This window comes from Triturus cristatus, chromosome 3_1 (genome assembly GCF_964204655.1).
Source record: "Triturus cristatus chromosome 3_1, aTriCri1.1, whole genome shotgun sequence".
Classification (NCBI taxonomy): domain Eukaryota; kingdom Metazoa; phylum Chordata; class Amphibia; order Caudata; family Salamandridae; genus Triturus; species Triturus cristatus.
In genome coordinates, this window is record NC_140583.1 from 294,236,620 (window position 1) to 294,254,477 (window position 17,858).

A 17,858-nucleotide genomic window follows, 5' to 3' on the forward strand; every position below is an offset into this window, starting at 1 on the left:
TTGTTTGCCAAAGTTAAGTTTGTCGTTCAGAATCACTCCCAGGCTTTGAACCTTAGGGGTTGGAGTTGGAAGTGAGCCCATCTCTGCCGGCCAGCAGTCAGGGGTCCAAAAGTAAGGATTGTTACCAAAGAAGATTACCTCGGTCTTCTCTGAATTTAACTTTAAACAATGTCTGTCCATCCAGATTTCTCTCATGCAATTGTGAAGCTGCATGCTAGTATTAGTATTATTGACCACAATTAGTGTCTCATCTGTATAAGAAGTGAAAGACCGAAAGACTGTATCAAAGGGGCAAGCTCAGCCACATATAGGTTAAAAAGAGGGGTTGAGCGAGGATCCCTGCGGCACCCCAGATGGTAGTGAGAAAGTTTTGGCACTGAACTAGTCAAGTGTCACAGTGCTTTCCCTATTGTTTAAGAATGACCTGAGAAGACCTAAAGCTGTACCCTTAATACCCATTGCCTGGAGGCAGTGGCATAGTGTTGTATGATCCACCATATCGAAGGCCGCAGATAGATCCAGCAGAATCAAAGCAGCATTTCCTCCTTCATCAAGGGTAGCTGTAAGCTTGTCTGTGGCTTTGAGCAGCGCTGTCTCAGTGCTATGATCTGATCTAAATCCACGTTGAGTTGGATCCAACAAATTATGTTCCTTCACGAATTGGGTGAGTTAAACATTCATAATTTTTTCAATTACCTTGGCGGGGAAAGGAAGTCTAGAAATAAGTCGGTAACTAGACGGAATGTCAGGATCGAGATTAGATTTTTTTTTTTGAAGTGGTAGAATAGAATCCTTCTTCCAAACTAATAGAAAAATACCTGGTAAAAACATGTAATTGAAAATGTTGGTTAGACATTTGGCTACAGGCTCATAAAATTTGTTTAAGCACCGACAGAGGACATGGATTGCTCAGGGATCCTGATTTAGTAGACAGAATAAATGTTCTACCTGATATACAGAGACTTCCAAAAAGCTAGTCACGTTAGGCTGAGAAGTGTCCTTTACCAAGGTTTGCTGTGACGTCGGGTAATAGTTCCCTGAAGCATTAAAAATATTATAGATGTGTTCCACCTTATTCCTACAGAATAGGGTGATGTCGTCACAGAACGTTTGACTGCTAGTATTTCCTTTGGCTGCTGAGACTTTAGTGAGTTTGCTGATAGATTTGAAAAGCTCCCTAAGTAAATTGTTAGAGAATTCTATTTGAGCTGTAAAATATATTGTTCTTTCTTTAGAAAATAAATGTTTATATTTGGCCGGCGAGAGTTAGTACATTTCCTTCTTATGAGTCTCGTAATTAAGTCTCCATCTCCTTTCGTGTTGTCTGCACTTTTGTTTTTCTAGGCGGAGCGCCTCTGAGTACCAGGGCTCAGAGGGTTTAATTCTCCTGCATTTATTGGCTTTTCAGGGGTCAAATTGTGAAAAGGCATGATTTAGCCATGTCAAATAATTCTGAGCGGCTGTTTCAGAATCAGGTGAAGAAAAGGGCAGATCCTCTATTAGTTGAGATTGAAGTTGGCTCAAGTTTAAAATTCTTAGAATCTTGATAGAAGGTGGGGCTGTTTAGTGAGCTGAATAGGGATTTCCTTGGGTTCTCTAATCTCGAAGATGACAGAGTGGTCGGACCAAGTGAGAGGTAAAACCTCTGGATTTGTAACTATATCATGATTGCTAAAGATAGCATCCAGAATATGGCCAGCAATGTGGGTAGGGGTCTGATTTTTAAGTTCAACTTTTACAGCCACATTAACAGCACAATCATCTCAGTAACTGCCTAACATCTAAATTAATACCCCCATTGCAGCAAGCTAAATTTTCATCTGCGTCAACTATCATCTTAGCTACCACCTATAAAGCCCAAGCCATTGTATGGGCATGTGCCAAATTCATTCATTCACGATCAATAGTTTCCCATTACCTACCCAGACTAACTTCCCCATTAACACCCTCTATCATCCCACCACCGCATTAACTCCCTTAACTAATCAACACTACCTCACATCAACTTTCAGAGAAAAATAAGCTATTCAGTGTACAAACCTAGTTCATATTCCGAAACGTGTCTACTGCCAACTATGTCAGGGCTTATTTCAACGATCTCATGAAATCAAATGCTTGTGTTTGCATTCATAATCTTTTTTCCATTTTTGTAGTACTTAAATATCCTTCTGTATTGTCTGGTGTAAATGATTGTTTCACTCTATTATTTCGCTCTCAAAATATTCACTTTACTGACAACCTCATCTTTTTCAAACCCTAAACAGTATCATACACCATTGTTATGTAATGTCTTCTGCCCATCAAGGTGTCAAACTCACGTTGTGGAGGTTGAGACTCAAAAGGCATCATCATTTTGGGTCTCATGCCACGCCTTCCTGCCAGTGTAGACATGCTGTCTTCAGACTCGTGCCCTGAGTAGACAAAAAAAAAGTAATCAGGTTACAACTCTGTGGTCACCTAACACAACACAGACACCAAAGGACATTTTAGGGTAATCATAGGAAGAAATCGTTGCACTGGTACTATGTAACTATAGACTGCCACATCAATTTTTCATATTGAGTTGTTCTGCTGCAACATTTTGCTGCTGTTGATTTTGCTCCTAATAACTCAAGTATGGCAACCATAATCCAATACCTATGGCATTGCCAAATCAGCAAACACTTTACAGTGGGACCAAACCTTTAGAAGGAAATCAGAGACCCACTGCTGCAAAAAAGTATTCTTCTTTAAATTATTCGTATAGAGCTGACCCAACGTAATATCAAATGATCAAATGGATGGATAGTCACTGAGGTAAATTCAGTAGCTGAAGAAAATCTTCAGGACAGTTCTGGTAAACCTAACATGAATCCTAGTAAAATAATGATATAGTTATCAACATGATTGTGTAGTATGCAAAAATATGAACAGCTGCCCAAGTCACGTTCATACATCCCTACTACCTAGCTAATACCACAACAGAAGATACCTTGGACTAAACTGAATAAGGTCACAGGCTCCTGTGTCCCCCAACTCAATTACAAGCTTCAACAAGTAAAGACACACACGCTACCATTAATTTGGATATAGACTCCCTGCTCCCAAAGGTAAAAACCTCAAGCCACAATGCATAACATTCAAATGTTTTTGCACATAAGGGAAAGGTGCTCCGCACTTGGAGAGCTGCTTTGACGATTATACTTTTCCCTAATGAAAGTGGAAGATGTATAGGAACTCTTTGGAGCATGACCTAGGTATATTAAAAAGATGGTAGAAAAATGTGGGTTTATAAACTGCAGTACTTGGTCCTGATGGACTTCTGTCTGAAGGATAAGCATAAAAAGAGAAAGTTTCCTTAAGGTTAGGGGGGCGCTAGAGGGCACCAAGCAAGATGACCGCACTTGCTGTTCGGGGGCAGATCCGGCTAAAATCCTGTAAACTCGGGAGCGTGGACGCGCCCAGCACACAAAAACGAGCGTCGGAACATATTGGCAGCCCATATATGCTGACAGAACTGAGAAATTTGCTGGCGGTCCGGCGGAAATCGCTGAAGAGCTTCACCACGTCAGAGCATAAAAAGGCAGCAGCCGGCCACTGAAGAGCGGACCAGCGCGAAGCAGTGGACTCTAGTGCTGGAAGCTTGGCGGGACGGGAGGCCCCTATGCGAGGTCAGAGAGGGCGCCTGATGCCGGCCCGGGGCTTCCTGTCGAAGTGAAGGCTGTAATCGCTGCTGCTGCTAAGCGACCCAATGTGGGAGTGAGCGGCCGCCGGAGGTACGACTCGCGGGCCTGGGAATGCGGCCGCTCCGGACCTGGTGAGTGATCAGCATCTCACGAGGCCGGCGCTGCGGAGGCGGAGTGGTGTGTGGCTGGGGACTCCCGTACAGACATTGGCAGTAGCTCGGACCCCCGTGCGCAGATTGAGAGGAGGCGCTGGCTGCTAGACTGAGGCTCCCTTGCGCCCAGAGCGGTGCGTGATTGTGGACACGCTGCTGTGGCTGAACGCTCCATGTGAGGGTGAGCGGCCGCTAGGGAGACGTGTTGCGGACTCGAGATTGCTGCCGCGCTGGACCCGGTGAGCGCGCTCCGGCTCCTTGGGCCGGTTGACACTTCCGCGTAGCTGCGGATAGGGCTGGCGACTGCCTCTATGCTGCCCGCCCTGGGGGGGAACATTGTGTGCTGAGAGTGGGGGTGTCTGGGGGAACGGACTGCCGCCCCCCCCCACCCCCCCATGTCTTTCCAGAGACTAGAAACGCAGAAAGAGGCCCGGCTGCCATTGCTGAACCCTTTGACTCTCACTAATTATACCCAACTGTGCCCTGGTCACCCCTGTGTGGACTTTGAGCGGTGATCTTGCGGGGGCTGTGGATTAGACGTTGGGGGCACTGCCGTGGCATGGTCACAACTCACCGCTGAAGAGGTCATCACGCAGTTTTTTGTTCTTTTTTTTGCTTCATTGGCAACACTGAGGGTGCTGAGAGCGAGGGGGCTGCCCATACCAGAGGGGGCAGTGGGGGGAGAAGGACACGGCGGTAGCCCTCCTGCTTGGCATTGGCCTTGCGGGCAACGGCCCAGTCTGTGTCCACGCAATTGCTTGGGGCCTTCGCTGGATCGTACCGATCCCCCACCCCCCCGGTAACCATGGGGAAGCCAGATGCGCGCCAACCGAAGCTAACTTTTGAGGCGCAAAAGGGTACCCGATCTCACACGGATCCTGAGGAGGGTCCAGCGGAAGCTCCGGCACCTTCAACTGCAGACCTGAAGGAGCTACTATTGGCTATGGAATCTAGCCTCGCATCCATTGAATCTAAAATGGATTCCATGAATGCTCGTCTTGATGGGGTTACACAGAGTGGACAAGCATGAGGATCGCCTGGCGGAAGCGGAAAGACGCATCTCGGATTTGGAAGACTCCTCCACCGCGACATCGACGAAAACGCTTGAATTGGAGTGAGTCCTGAAAGTCATAGCGGCTAAGAAGGAGGACTTGGAATCCCATTCTAGGAGAAATAACCTCCGCATTCTGGGAGTACCGGAGTCCACGGCGACAGGCAGGATGGAGGACTATGTGGAACGCCTCCTGGTCACGCTGTTTGGCAGGGAGGCCTTCTCGATAATTGCCAGGATGCTAAATTACCGGGATCGGGAAACAGCTTTACGCCTTTCACGCGAACAGGGTCAGCTCCGCTATGAGGGGATGAACATTTCGCTCTATGCCGATTTCACCATGGCCGTGAAGGACCAGAGACGGAAATTCCTCCCGGTGAAGAAGCGGCTGCAGTAGCTCAATATTCCTTATGTGATGCTCTTCCCTGCCCGACTCAAAGTTACGTATCAGAGCAAACACCATTTTTTCAGCTCTCCACAGCTAGCGCAGGAATTTCTAAAGACCTTGCCGAGGCCTGGGACGGGACATTCCTCCCCGCCCCGCCGAACGGTGGATGGAGGGGGCACTTCTGATATAGAGTGAATGGAGAGTGCTGCGCCCTATGAGTGCATTATCCCAATCAGGGATCGCTGAACCACATTCCACGCTCCAGGGGCCGGGTTGTTGACAATGATGGGAGACAGAGGTTGGAAATTGTGAAAGTTGCCGCCACTTTGGAGAGGTCGCTGCTGGCCCCCTTCCCCACATGGGGAATTGAGTGTAGTTCTGGAATCATGGTGTCTCGGAAATAGCGCTTTAAGGAACTCTGACTCATGATCCAGGCCCAGCGGATGCCATAGGCAGCTCAGAATGACTACAATGCTGGGAAAGCGGACTGCATTGAACTTATCTGATACACCAGACAGTAGCCGAGTAAGCACCTGGTTGCCCTCTAGACGGCACCCATGGGGTGAACCCTTATCAGAGCAGAATTAATTTGTTGATAATGTTAATGGTTGAGCCACGATCCCACGTTGGGGTCATGGCCTTATGGGTAACGAGGGAGGGGGGGGGGGGGGAGGGCTGACAGTCACGGCAGGATTGGGCTGCTGAGGGGGGAGGGGGAAGGGAGTTGTTTCAATTGAGCCATAATGGAGCATACGTTCCGCCACGTGCCACTGTTATATTATTAACCTATACACCCAGATACCGCTGTCGACTTGAGTCAGGTCTTTCCTCACCAATGACATACCTGTGGGGTTACAATGACTGACAGCACTAGACCCCCCACTTATCATTTCCTCACTTGGAATGTGAGCAGACTGAGAGAACCCCGTAAGACACATACTGTCCTATTTAGACCGGCATGGGATACACTGTGCGATGTTGCAAGAAAAGCATTTCAGTCCCACTGCCCCCCCCCTCCTTTGCTGCACGATGGGCCAGTTACACCTGCTTCTCCTCATACTCATCATACGCTCGGGGAACATGCATCCTCATACGGAAATCTCTCCCCTACACCCCAATAGGCTCTATTGCGGACAAACAGGGGCGTTACGCTATCTTGTGGGGCAGGATGGCTAATCACTCTTTTACATTTGTGTCTTGCTATGGGCCGAATAATGATGACCCAGAGTTTTTCCTGATCCTGTGGGGCAAGATTTTAGAGATAGGGTCCACACATCTACTTTGGGGAGGGGATTACAACGTCACTATTCACCCTGACATGGATAGTTCCCACCCGCAACCACATCATTACTCACATGCGCAATCTACCCTCAAAACGATCATGACTGATTTCGGGTTAGTGGATGCATGGCGGCATATGCACCCTTTGGGGAGGGAAGGCACCTGTTACAATACGGCCCGTGCATCCTGGTCCAGAATTGATGCGTGGCTTATAACTGCGGGTCTTGCCCCCTTGGTTACAAACACCTCACATCTTCCCCAGACATATTCAGATCATTCTCCAGTGCTCATCGCTCTCAATCCACCGCATGTGGAATCTCCATTTCTTTCTTGGAGACTGAATAAGCTGTCCCTGCTGGACGCTGTATTCCAGTGGGAACTCGAGCAGGAGATCACGGATTTCTTTTCTCGCAATGTAGATTCGGTCTCGCACTACTCCACAGTCTGGGAAACCTTTAAAGTCACCATACGGGGCTTATGCATGGCTAAGAGTGGAGGGATCTTAAGGGACATACGTTCCACCTTACGCAGACTGGACGCTGACCTTAAGCGCATAGAGGCTGCAATACAATCTAGTCCCACGCCGGAGTTACAGGCTCAATTACGCAGTGTACTTAGTGAATATCAGGAGACGGCCGAGAGTGAGTGTAGGTTTCGCGGGAAATATTTTAAGGCTCTCAAGTACGGTGAGGGGGATAGACCAGGTAAAGTCCTCGCGGCTTTTTATTCGTCCTCCGCATTTCTCCAACATGGTCCTTGAGGTGGTGGATGATGATGGGCAGACGCACAGAGACACATGTGAGATAGTAGCGACGTTTCGCAGGTTTTATGAATGTCTGTACAAAACTCACAGAGACTGCCCAATTGATTTTTCCTCCTTTTTTGATGATACCGCAATCGCTTGGTTGGGGGATGGTCAGAGGGAATTCCTATTGCGACATCACGAAGATAAGGAAATAATAGAGGCCATAATGCAATTGCAATCCGGAAAGGCGCCAGGGCCGGATGGCCTTCCGGCCGAATTCTATAACGTTTCACCTATTACTCATACCGATACTGCGGCAAGTATATGAGGAGGCTCGCGAGACTGGGATACTTCCTCCTTCTATGCGAGAGGCGCATATAATTTCTCTTCCTAAGCCGGGCAAATCACCTCAATACTGTGACTCGTATAGGCCTTTGTCTCTAATAAACGTGGATTCCAAAATGTTGGCTAAATTAATTGCTAACCGCATCAGTCCTCTCATGCCGGCCCTGGCACTCCCTGACCAGTCAGGATTTGTGCCTACAAGGGGTACATCTTATAACCTGAGAACGTTGTTTGCGTTGCTACAGGACATTGACCCTGACGTTAGCGCGGCTGCCATATTTCTTGATGCCACTAAGGCGCTTGACTCTGGAGTGGGATTACTTAGCGTTTGCGTTGCAGCGGATGGGCTTCCCCGCCCGATTTTTGGCCTGGATAAACTTATTATCGGGTGTGCGAGCAAGAGTTATGGTGAATGGAATCCAGTCGTCCCCCTTCAAGATTACACGTGGCACTCGTCAGGGGTGCCCATTATCACCTCTTCTCTTCGCCATAGCCATCAAACCACTTTCAGCCAAAGTGCGACAACACTTTCGGGATCATGCATTGGTATACCCAGAACGGCAGATCTTCATTTCTTTATTTGCAGACAATCTTACTTTATATTTGCGGGACCCTGGCATTAGTCTAAACCCCATTCTCCGTCTGTTGATTCGGTTCGGCCACCTCTCCGGCATTAAGGTGAACTGGGCGAAGTCACAAATGTTCCCCCTCACAGACTCCACTTCTGTGTTTAGGCCAGATTACCCGTTGGAGTGGTGTGCGGATACCCTCAGATACCTCGGTACACACGTCTACCGCTGCCGGGAGGAGTTAATGCGCGCTAATTATGGTTGTACGCTTGAGGACATATCGGACAAGGTCACCAGATGGATAGCGCTGCCTCTTTCAATGGCAGCCATGATATCCTTGATTAAAATGGTGGTGTTACCTAAACTTCTCTATCTTTTCACCAACATTCCTTTTGCCCCTAGTCGATATTTTTTTTAATGCATTAACACTCAGATGATCCGGCTAGTTTGGGGTGGGAAGCAGCCCAGGCTGGCCTGGGAGGTTCTCACTCGCTCTTATGATTCGGGTGGATTTGAAGTCCCAGATATAGAATTATATTTTTTATGCGCCCAGGCTCACTTCGCTGCCTATTGGATGCACCCTCCTCCGTACACGCCCCATTTAGCAATAGAAGATGGGTACATGAGGCCCACTCCTTGTACAGCGTATATAAGCACTCTGGCTGTCCCTAGGCATATGGCGGCTACCACAGTACAATGTACCCTTAGCGCCTGGCGGGAATTAGCGCACAAAGTGCACTGTCCGGTACTTTACTCGCCTCTGGCGCCTTTAATGGGGAGGCACGACCTGCCAGTTACGGGGGAAGGGGGGTGTCGTTGAATGCTGCGCAAACTGTCTTGTCTCACTTGGGGCCAATTGTATAAAAATGGGAAATTCCTTACCAGCGAGGAGTTCTTTGGTGATACCTCCCCCACGCCATTAGACCTATTCTATTATGTGCGGCTCAGGCAAGACACGCGCTCTGCGACGCAGTGTTTTCCAATGGAGCCTACCGTCATGATTCCTCTACATATGCTGCTACAACAATCATCTCCGGCCCGGGCGGTATCAAAGAAGTATCGTGTAACACAGGGGGAGTGGGAGAGAGATCCGGCTCCGGCTAATGGAAAATGGGAGGCGGAACTAGGCAGTTCCATTACGACTGAGCAATGGGCCTTTTGTTGCCGGAAGACTGGCAATATATCTGCCAATAGTAGGTTGCGGCTGATACACTATAAATATATTCATAGGTTGTATTACACGCCGGCCCCGGCTTCACCGGCTGCATTTGTGCGACACAGACCGCTGTGATAGATATGGAGCAGAAGGGGCGGACTTTGGACACTGGGCTTGGGGCTGCCCGCCTATCAGGGACTATTGGAGGGAAATACTATGCGCGCTGGATGAAATGACGGGAGTACACGTGCAGGAAGATCCCCTCACGGTCCTTCTCGGCTATACCGAGCGTATCCCTGTTAAGGTGCAGAGGTACGCATCACTTGCTCTCCTTATGGCGAAGAGACGAATAGCCAGTTAATGGGGACGGGGTCGTGCCCCTAAATTCAAGGACTGGCTGGCTGACTTGATTTATTGCTAGGAGCTGCTCCACATTTTTGCTGACTTAATGCCACCATCCTCACGTCCTAGAGATATTTGGGCTCCTCTTCACACATATTTGTTAGCACACACCACACCTGTAGACACAATCCTTGAACCGAATCAGAGTGGGGGACATGTAGTGGACGGCGAGGGGAGACTGGGACTGTCCGGGAGATAGGGCTGCGCTGTCTACCTCACTGGGTTTTGGGGACTGTGCTAGTCCTGAAGGGGACATAAGACCTGGACTGGAAGGAGAATGATGGGTAATGGAGTAAAAATGCTCTGGCGCGTTTGGCGCGGATGGCTTTAGTATAGGGGTTTATGGTTTTCGGAGGGGGTTATGTTTTTTGTTGATGACCCGTGTTGACGATTGCCCATATGCTTGCCCACCAGACGCGGCCGTCCCCATGGGGTTGTAGGCGACTTGCTGTGTTTCCATCCTCGCCGCCCTACACCATGAACAGTGAGTGCTGCAGTGCCGGCCCGCTGGGATGTAGGCATATTGCTGTGATACTAAGATGCAGTGTCAATAAAGGTCTTTAAAAAAAAAAAATAAAAAAAAAAAAAGTTTCCTTAAGGTTAACCTTAGGGCCTGAATACCAGTCAGGCTAAGAGGTATAACCATGGGAGATGTATTCCATGTGATACTGAGTGATCTGTTGGTCCAGAAACTACCAAGCTCCACAATAATTCTGGGTCCAGAAACACTAGGGGCAAGGGCTGCAGGTAAAGTTGTAGCTTGTCTAAACACCTGACGCCTGAAATCTTCTTGGGGGAGCAAACAACGCTCACCCCACCATCTTCCAAGACTGGGGACTCCTCTCACAGACAATCAACTCTTAATTCTGGCTCAGAGCAGGCGGCAAATAGGAAAATGACCCAGAATTATATCCTAATTGTAATACATTCCGTTATGTTTACTGTATGCTTTAACAGTGCAAAGGAGTGCAACTAATTGCGGCCACCCTGCACTGCTCAACTCTTAATTGGGACCTTAGTTTGAAGGCTACTTTCCAATGTCAATTTGTTGGTACCCTGCCACAGTGGTGGGAACGGAAACTACTTCTACCTCATTTTATGAGTTTACCATGCCAGTACCATGTACATAAGCAAGACTTTTTCACCACTTTTATTCCTGAAAAATGAGCCAATCAGTGTGTTTTTGGGTGATGGTTGAGGGATTGGTGAGAAGGTTTTAATTAGGTCTGGCACTTTTCCATGCTTATGTGCAGGGAGATTCCACATCAATTAAGAAGGGAAAAGGCAGAACCAGATAGATTAAGTACTGCTAAACAGATTGCGGCGATCTTTTGGGCAAAATCGTGCACTGCTTCTGGAAGAAGTCTCAGGAGCACTATTTGGCAGAATGCATGCAGAGTGTAACACAAGACCACGCAGCATGTCTTTAACTCGTACATACTCGGAAAATGTCTCTGATGCTAGCTCGATCCTCAACTATAAATCATTTCAACCAAAGCAATAAAGGAAACCCGTCTCTAGGTTCAGCTTTTCAATGAAGGAGAAACTACAATGAATCACCAGAACTTTTCAAACAAGCTTATAGCTTTGGTCACAAATTGGAGGCATTACAGAAATAGTGAGGAGATGTTTATATGAGGGCCCGCAAGAGGCTACATTGGCAATGGTTATGTGCAAGGACCTAATGAAACATCATCCTGGTCACCAGCATTAATCCTCTAACACATATAATTTGTAAAATTATCCAAACGAACTGTAAGACTCTAAAAACAAGTTGCAATTTACCTGTCCCAAGATTAGCCAATCACCTGACATGCAACATCAATTGGTACATTCTTGGCCAAAACAGGTTATTAAGCCAGAATCCACAAGTTGGCATTTACAATCAGTGAGTACTATCTCATATATAGACATTACTGTATGTGCACACAAACCGTAACAAGCAGCCTTAATAACGTATCTCCATCTTAACCAACCTGCACCTGGACAAAACTGGCATGCCAAAACTTTGTGTTGATCAAACAGTTCAAACGTTATAACGGGTGGGAGTGTTCAAAAACAGTTATTCGGTCGCAAACTGGAATTTACCACTGAAGAAGTTTCATCATATGTAACTCCAAAACTTATGTTAAAAACATTTATGGCGTTTATTCCATCATTTGGAGCATTTTCATGATTTAGTGAAAATCTAACTAGCCATTTGGGAGATATACACCAAAACAGATGTGTCTAGTTTGTGTAACAAAGTATGCTTATTTTTCAGTTTGCTAGCGGTAGGTTGCAAGTACAAAGAATGCCATACTTCAGATCTGCAACACTTTGCTCATGAGCACTGAGCACGCACAAGACCTACCCTGTCCACTGGTCATGAACATCAGGTAGAAAAACAAAAACAAAAAAACATGAAGCAGCAAAACGGGAGAACAGAATATGCTTTATTAATTTGTTGTGCAGGCCTGGGAGACAGCCATATTTAAATTTCTCTTCCTAGCATTGCTGGCAGGCTGGGAGAGATCTACGAAAAATGCTTCAACCACTCCCAGTGTAGCCTGGCCAGGACCGAGGGAGGAGGGGTTTCACATGTCTCTTGGTCAGCGTGTTTTAAAATTAACTCTCATGGCCTTCCTAAGCATCGAAGAGGAGTTGTTGCCTCTGCCTTGCTTAATGGCCTAAGAGGGGTGAGCATCTGATCCCCAAACACTAAGCACCTTGCCCATGCACAAGAAAGAAAAGAAATGGCCACTACTCCAACCTGTACCACACAAGTGAGAGTTAACAGACGCTTCATAGGGCACATGGAGGGGATGCAGGACACAGAGGGGCATGCCGAGTTGGGTGGGGACTACAGAGGGCCTGGCAGCAGTCAGAAGATAAAAGGCACCCTCTGAGGAGCTGCTTGGTGGAGAGGTACAGGGGAGGCTGCAGGGGTTAAATAGGATAGGCAGGGAGTCAGACGGACATCAGAGGGGCAGGGGCACAGAGGAGATGCACTGCAGCATAAATAGGACAGGATGGCAACAGAGGGGATGCAAGGGGCAGAGGCACATCAACCATCATATATCCCAAAATACAACATCATAAATGAACACAAGAACTATCATATGCCACCACAGCTACATGGCCACACACCACACATCATATGCCTACACACTCACTATCAATCTCCATCACTCATAGATCAACAGACCCAATGTTGTAGGTCAACAGACCCACCACACCCACTGTCATACACAAACACAGAAACCATTCTACATCCAAATAATCATCATCATAGAACACAACCCTCATCTACAAGCCGCCCAGCCGCAGCGCCAGCTTTACCAACGCCATCACTGACCTAATCGCACCCCACGCTCTCGCATCCACAGACTACATCCTACTCAGAGACCTAAACTTCCACCTGGATAACCACAATTCAAACACTGCCTTCCTCCTAGAGAACCTTGCCAACATAGGACTGAAACAACTAGTCACCGCCCCCCCCACAAACACAACCGGACACACACTCAACCCAGTCTTCAGCGGAGGAAACGAATAGTTTACCTGTCGGTGTAGTTTTGCAGCTTGAAGATCTTTCTGGATTCACTATGCTGTGCATTATTCCGCGGTCTGGTGGTTGGGTCCGGAATCGTAGTCTTTCTTTTGTAGCCCAGATGGGTGTCGACGTCCCACCATTTGGTGCACTTCTCATGACGTCGTCCTGCTTCCTGCGGAAGTCCCACCTCGGGGCGCCATCTTCGGATTCTTTTTTTTTTGGTCTTTTTTTTTTAACCCTAGGCAATTTTCAGTATTTCTTCTCAATCATATCCTCTCTCACATTTCTTTTTAAGTCTCCTTTTGTTCTCCATTCTGTCTTTCCCCCCTCTTCTCCATCCTCATCTTTCTGGCGGAGGTGGGTGGGTTCGCTAGTGAATCCAGAAAGATCTTCAAGCTGCAAAACTACACCGACAGGTAAACTATTCGTTTTGCAGCATGAATCTTTCTGGATTCACTATGCTGTGCATCAATTTTGTAGCGGTTTGTCACTTTTGTGGCGGCTGGGTGGAAGATGAGCATTGGTCGTTGAATATATGTTGAAGCACCTTTTGTCCTACTTGTGCTTCCTTGTTCATTTGTATATCCACGCAGTAGTGCTTAGTGAACGTGTGCACTGAAGCCCATGTTGCCGCCAGGCATATGTCTTGAATGGGTGTGTTTGCCAGAAAAGCAATTGTTGCTCCTTTCTTCCTTGTGGAGCGGGCCCGTGCCCTTTCCGATAGTTCTTGCCCTGCCTGTTTGTGGCTGAACTGTATCGTCAGTGCGATCCATTGCGCGATGGTGCCTTTCGTTAATGGTCTACCCAGGAAGCTGGTTGCGAAGGACACAAAAAACTGCTTAGTTTTCCTGTGCTCCTTGGTTCGCTCGATGTAGTGCATCACCGCCCTTCTAGCGTCTAGAGTGTGCAGTGCCCTTTCTGCGCCTGTGGTAGGGTTCTGAAAGAAGCTTGGTATTTGTATTGTCTGGTTCATATGGAATGCCGACACCACCTTCGGCATGAAGTGTGGGTCCGTTCTCATTACGACCCTGTCCTTGTGTATCTGGATGTAAGGCTCTTGCAGCGTTAGCGCTTGCAGCTAACTTACTCTGCGCAGTGAGGTTATTGCCACCAGAAAGGCTGTCTTCATTGTTAGCATTTGAAGGGAGGCCTTGTGAATGGGCTCAAAGGGCGCCTTCATAAGTTCCGTTAGGACTAAGTTGAGGTTCCACGCCGGCGGCGGCATTCTTTTTGGTGGTGCTATCCTTTTTGCCCCCTCCAGGAACCTCTTTACAACTCTTGATGTAAAGAAACTTTCACCCGTCTCACCTTGTGTGTAGGCAACAATCGCTGCGAGGTGTACCCTTAGTGAGGATGAACATAGTTTAGCCTTTTGTAGGTGCGTGAAGTATCTCAGCACCGTTGATTCCCTTGTCAACTTATTTTGCAGTTTATTTTTCCTGCACCAATGTGTGTATCTCTTCCATTTTTCCCCATAGCATTTCCGTGTCGTCTGTCTCCTTGCCTCCCGGAGCACTCGCATAGTGCTTCGAGGTAGCTTAAGGTGTGCGAACTATGTCTTCAGGAGCCATGCCGCTAGGGCGAGGTTCTCTGGCTCTGGGTGTAGAACCTCTCCGTTCTGCATGGAGTGTAAGTCCTTTCTTTTGGTGAACTTGTGTGGTGGTCCCTGTGCCATCTCCACTATTTGTGAGTACCAGGTCTGTCTTGCCCACTGTGGTGCCACTAGGATCAGCGTCATGTTGCTGGTCCTGCACTTGTTGAGTACCCTGTGTATCAGTGGTATTGGTGGAAAAGCGTAGGCAAATGTTTTTGACCAGCTTATCCATAGGGCATTCCCCTTGGATTGTTTATCTGGTTGTCTGGATGAGAAGCGTTGGCATTTTGCATTCTGGTGTGTTGCAAACAGGTCTATTGTCGGTGTACCCCACCTTCTGAATAGCCTTTGCGTTTCCTGTCCATTGAGCTCCCACTCGTGGGACGCTGAAGTCTGCCTGTTGAGCCAGTCTGCTTCCACATTGTCCTTCCCTGGTAGGTGTATGGCCAGCAGGTCTATGTTGAGTGGGATGACCAATCTCCAAATCTCCTGCGCCAGGTTGGATAGGGGAAATGATTGTGTTCCTCCCTGCATGTTGATGTAGAACATCGTTGTTGTATTGTCTGTTTGTATCCACACCTTCTGGCTGTACAGTTTTTTCTGGAAGGCTTTCAGGGCTAGGAATACGGTCTTCAATTCCAGGTAGTTGATGTGTCTGACCGCATCTGCTGGAGTCCACAGACCCCTCACTTTGAGCTTGTCCATATGTGCTCCCCATCCTATCTGGGATGCGTCTGTGGTGATGGTCACCGTTAGGCTTGGTGGTGTCAAGGGCTTCCCTATAGTTATGTTCTCCCTGTTCCACCATGCTATCTCTTCTTGCACAGCGTGCGTTACAACCACTAGATGCTCCCAACTTCCGCTTGCTTGTGACCATTGCTGTTACAGCCATTCCTGCAAAGGCCTCATGTGTAGGCTTACATTGGGAACTAGGTGAATGCATGACGCCATCATCCCCATGATCTTGCTCGCTGTTCACTGTCAGAGCTTGCCCCTTCTGGTAGAGGCGCGTCTCCTTCAGCAGGGTCAGTGTTCTCTTGTCACTGGGCATCACTGTTCTCTGTAAGGTGTTGATCTGTGCCCCCAGGAAGATCTTCACCTGTTCTGGTTCCATAGAGGATTTCCCCCAGTGTATTGAGAATCCCAGCTTCGTTAGTGTGTTCGTGACCCACTGTGCGTGTTCCTCGCATCTTTCGCGTGAACTTGCCTTTATTAGTCTGTCGTCGAGATAAGGGTATACATGAATCCCTTCCCTCCGCAGGTACGCTGCCACTGCCGCCAGGCATTTTGTGAAAACCCTTGGTGCGGACTTTAGCCCGAATGCCAAGGTTGTGAATTGATAGTGTACCTTGCCGATAGCGAACCTTAACAGACTTTTGTGCTGCCTGTTCATTGGGATGTGCAGGTAGGCATCTTTGAGATCCACGGTGGACATGAAGTCTCCGTCTCTCATTTGCGGGAGTACCTCTTGTAGGGACGTCATTTTTAATTTTTGCGTCCTTACGTACTTGTTTAGGAACCGTAGATCCAGGATGGGTCTTAGTGTTAAGTCCACCTTTGGTACCAGGAAGTAGTTTGAGTACACTCCCTTGTTCCTTTCTTTGAATGGTACTGGCTCCATGGCATCCTTTATGAGTAGCTCTTGTGCTTCTTCTACGAGTTGCACTAGCTCCTGTCCTGAGTGTTCCCTCCTCTTTGGTTTTCTGTTTGGTGGTTTCCTTTCCAACTCTATGCAGTATCCGAACTGTATGATGTTGAGTATCCATTTGTCTGTTATCTTTTGCCATTCCTGAAGGAAACGTCTCAGTCTGCCGCCTACTGGTGTTGCATGCTTGTGGGTGAGCACTCTTTCCCGTGTGAAGTCACTTTGAGGTGGGTTGGTCTCCCCCTCTGCGTCTTTGGCCTCGTCTGTTCCCCCTACTTCGAAAGGACTGGCCCAAGGCTGGTACTGCCAGTTTTGATTCTGCTGGGCCTGCTGCCCGTGATTGTCGCCTTGATAGCCCTGCTGGAATGTTTGGTGTGACGTTCCCTGCTGGTTTCCTCCTCTTCCGTAAGGTCTCCGTGTCGGGGTACCTCTTCTCATTCCTCTGAATTGCAGGGCCCCCATGGACCTTGCTGTTTCGTTCTCCTTTTTGAGCTGGGTGAGTTTTTCATCCACTGGTGCTCCGAACAGCATCTCTCCGTTGAAAGGGGTGTTCAGGATGTTGTTCTGAACTTCTTGCTTGAAGCCCGAAATCCTGAGCCAGGCTTGCCTTCTTTCTATTATTCCAATTGCCATCAGCCTGCTTGAGGTTTCTGCTCCATCCAAGGCTGTTTTAAGGCAAGAGTTTGCTATATTCTTTCCTTCCTCCACTAGGTGGGCAGCTCTTTGTTGGTATTGCTCGGGAAGGTGCTTGATTAGTTCCCCCATTTCGTCCCAATGTTGGTATTGGTGCCTGTTCAGTAGGGCATTGGAGTTCGCCATGCAGCAGTGCATTGCCGCATTTCTCTCTATTTTCCTCCCAGTCAGGTCCATCCTCCTGCTTTCCTTGTCTGGAGGTGGTCCAGAGGTTGCCGGGACATTTGCTCTCTTCCTGGCAGTAGATGCAATGATTGAATCTGCTGTGACGGATCCTTTGATGTATGGAGGGTCCTGGGAGGAGTGTTTATATTTTTTCTACGTCCTAGGTGTGATGGACCTGCATGTTGCTGGGGCCTTGAACGCCTCGTTCCCCTGGTTCATGACACTCTGGAGCATGGGGAGGAACTGGCTCCTAGTTTGGATGGGGAGCAGTGTCTCCAGTAAAAAGTCTGCTTTTGGCTTTTCTTCCTCCAGCTTAACACCAAAAGCTGCAGCCGTGCTTTTGACTACCATATTGTAAGCCCCAATGGCATCTGGTGGTGAAGGCCTCGAAGGGTAAGTCTCCACAGGCTCTTCTGGATTTTCGGCGTCGAGGTCCTGCCACTCCAGGTCCTGTGTCGTCGACGGCGCCGAG

At 48.2% G+C, this 17,858-nt stretch overlaps 1 protein-coding gene across 10 annotated transcripts in view; it reads right to left on the minus strand.

Moving 5' to 3' along the window:
* The window catches only part of NEO1 (neogenin 1), a 552,683-nt gene that overhangs the window by 22,809 nt on the left and 512,016 nt on the right, over positions 1–17,858 (minus strand). For all 10 annotated transcript variants that reach the window (XM_085643916.1, XM_085643915.1, XM_085643913.1 and 7 more), the window contains one exon: positions 2,319–2,411. In XM_085643916.1, the coding sequence (XP_085500042.1) occupies positions 2,319–2,411 (93 nt within the window). The remainder of the gene's footprint in view (positions 1–2,318; positions 2,412–17,858) is intronic.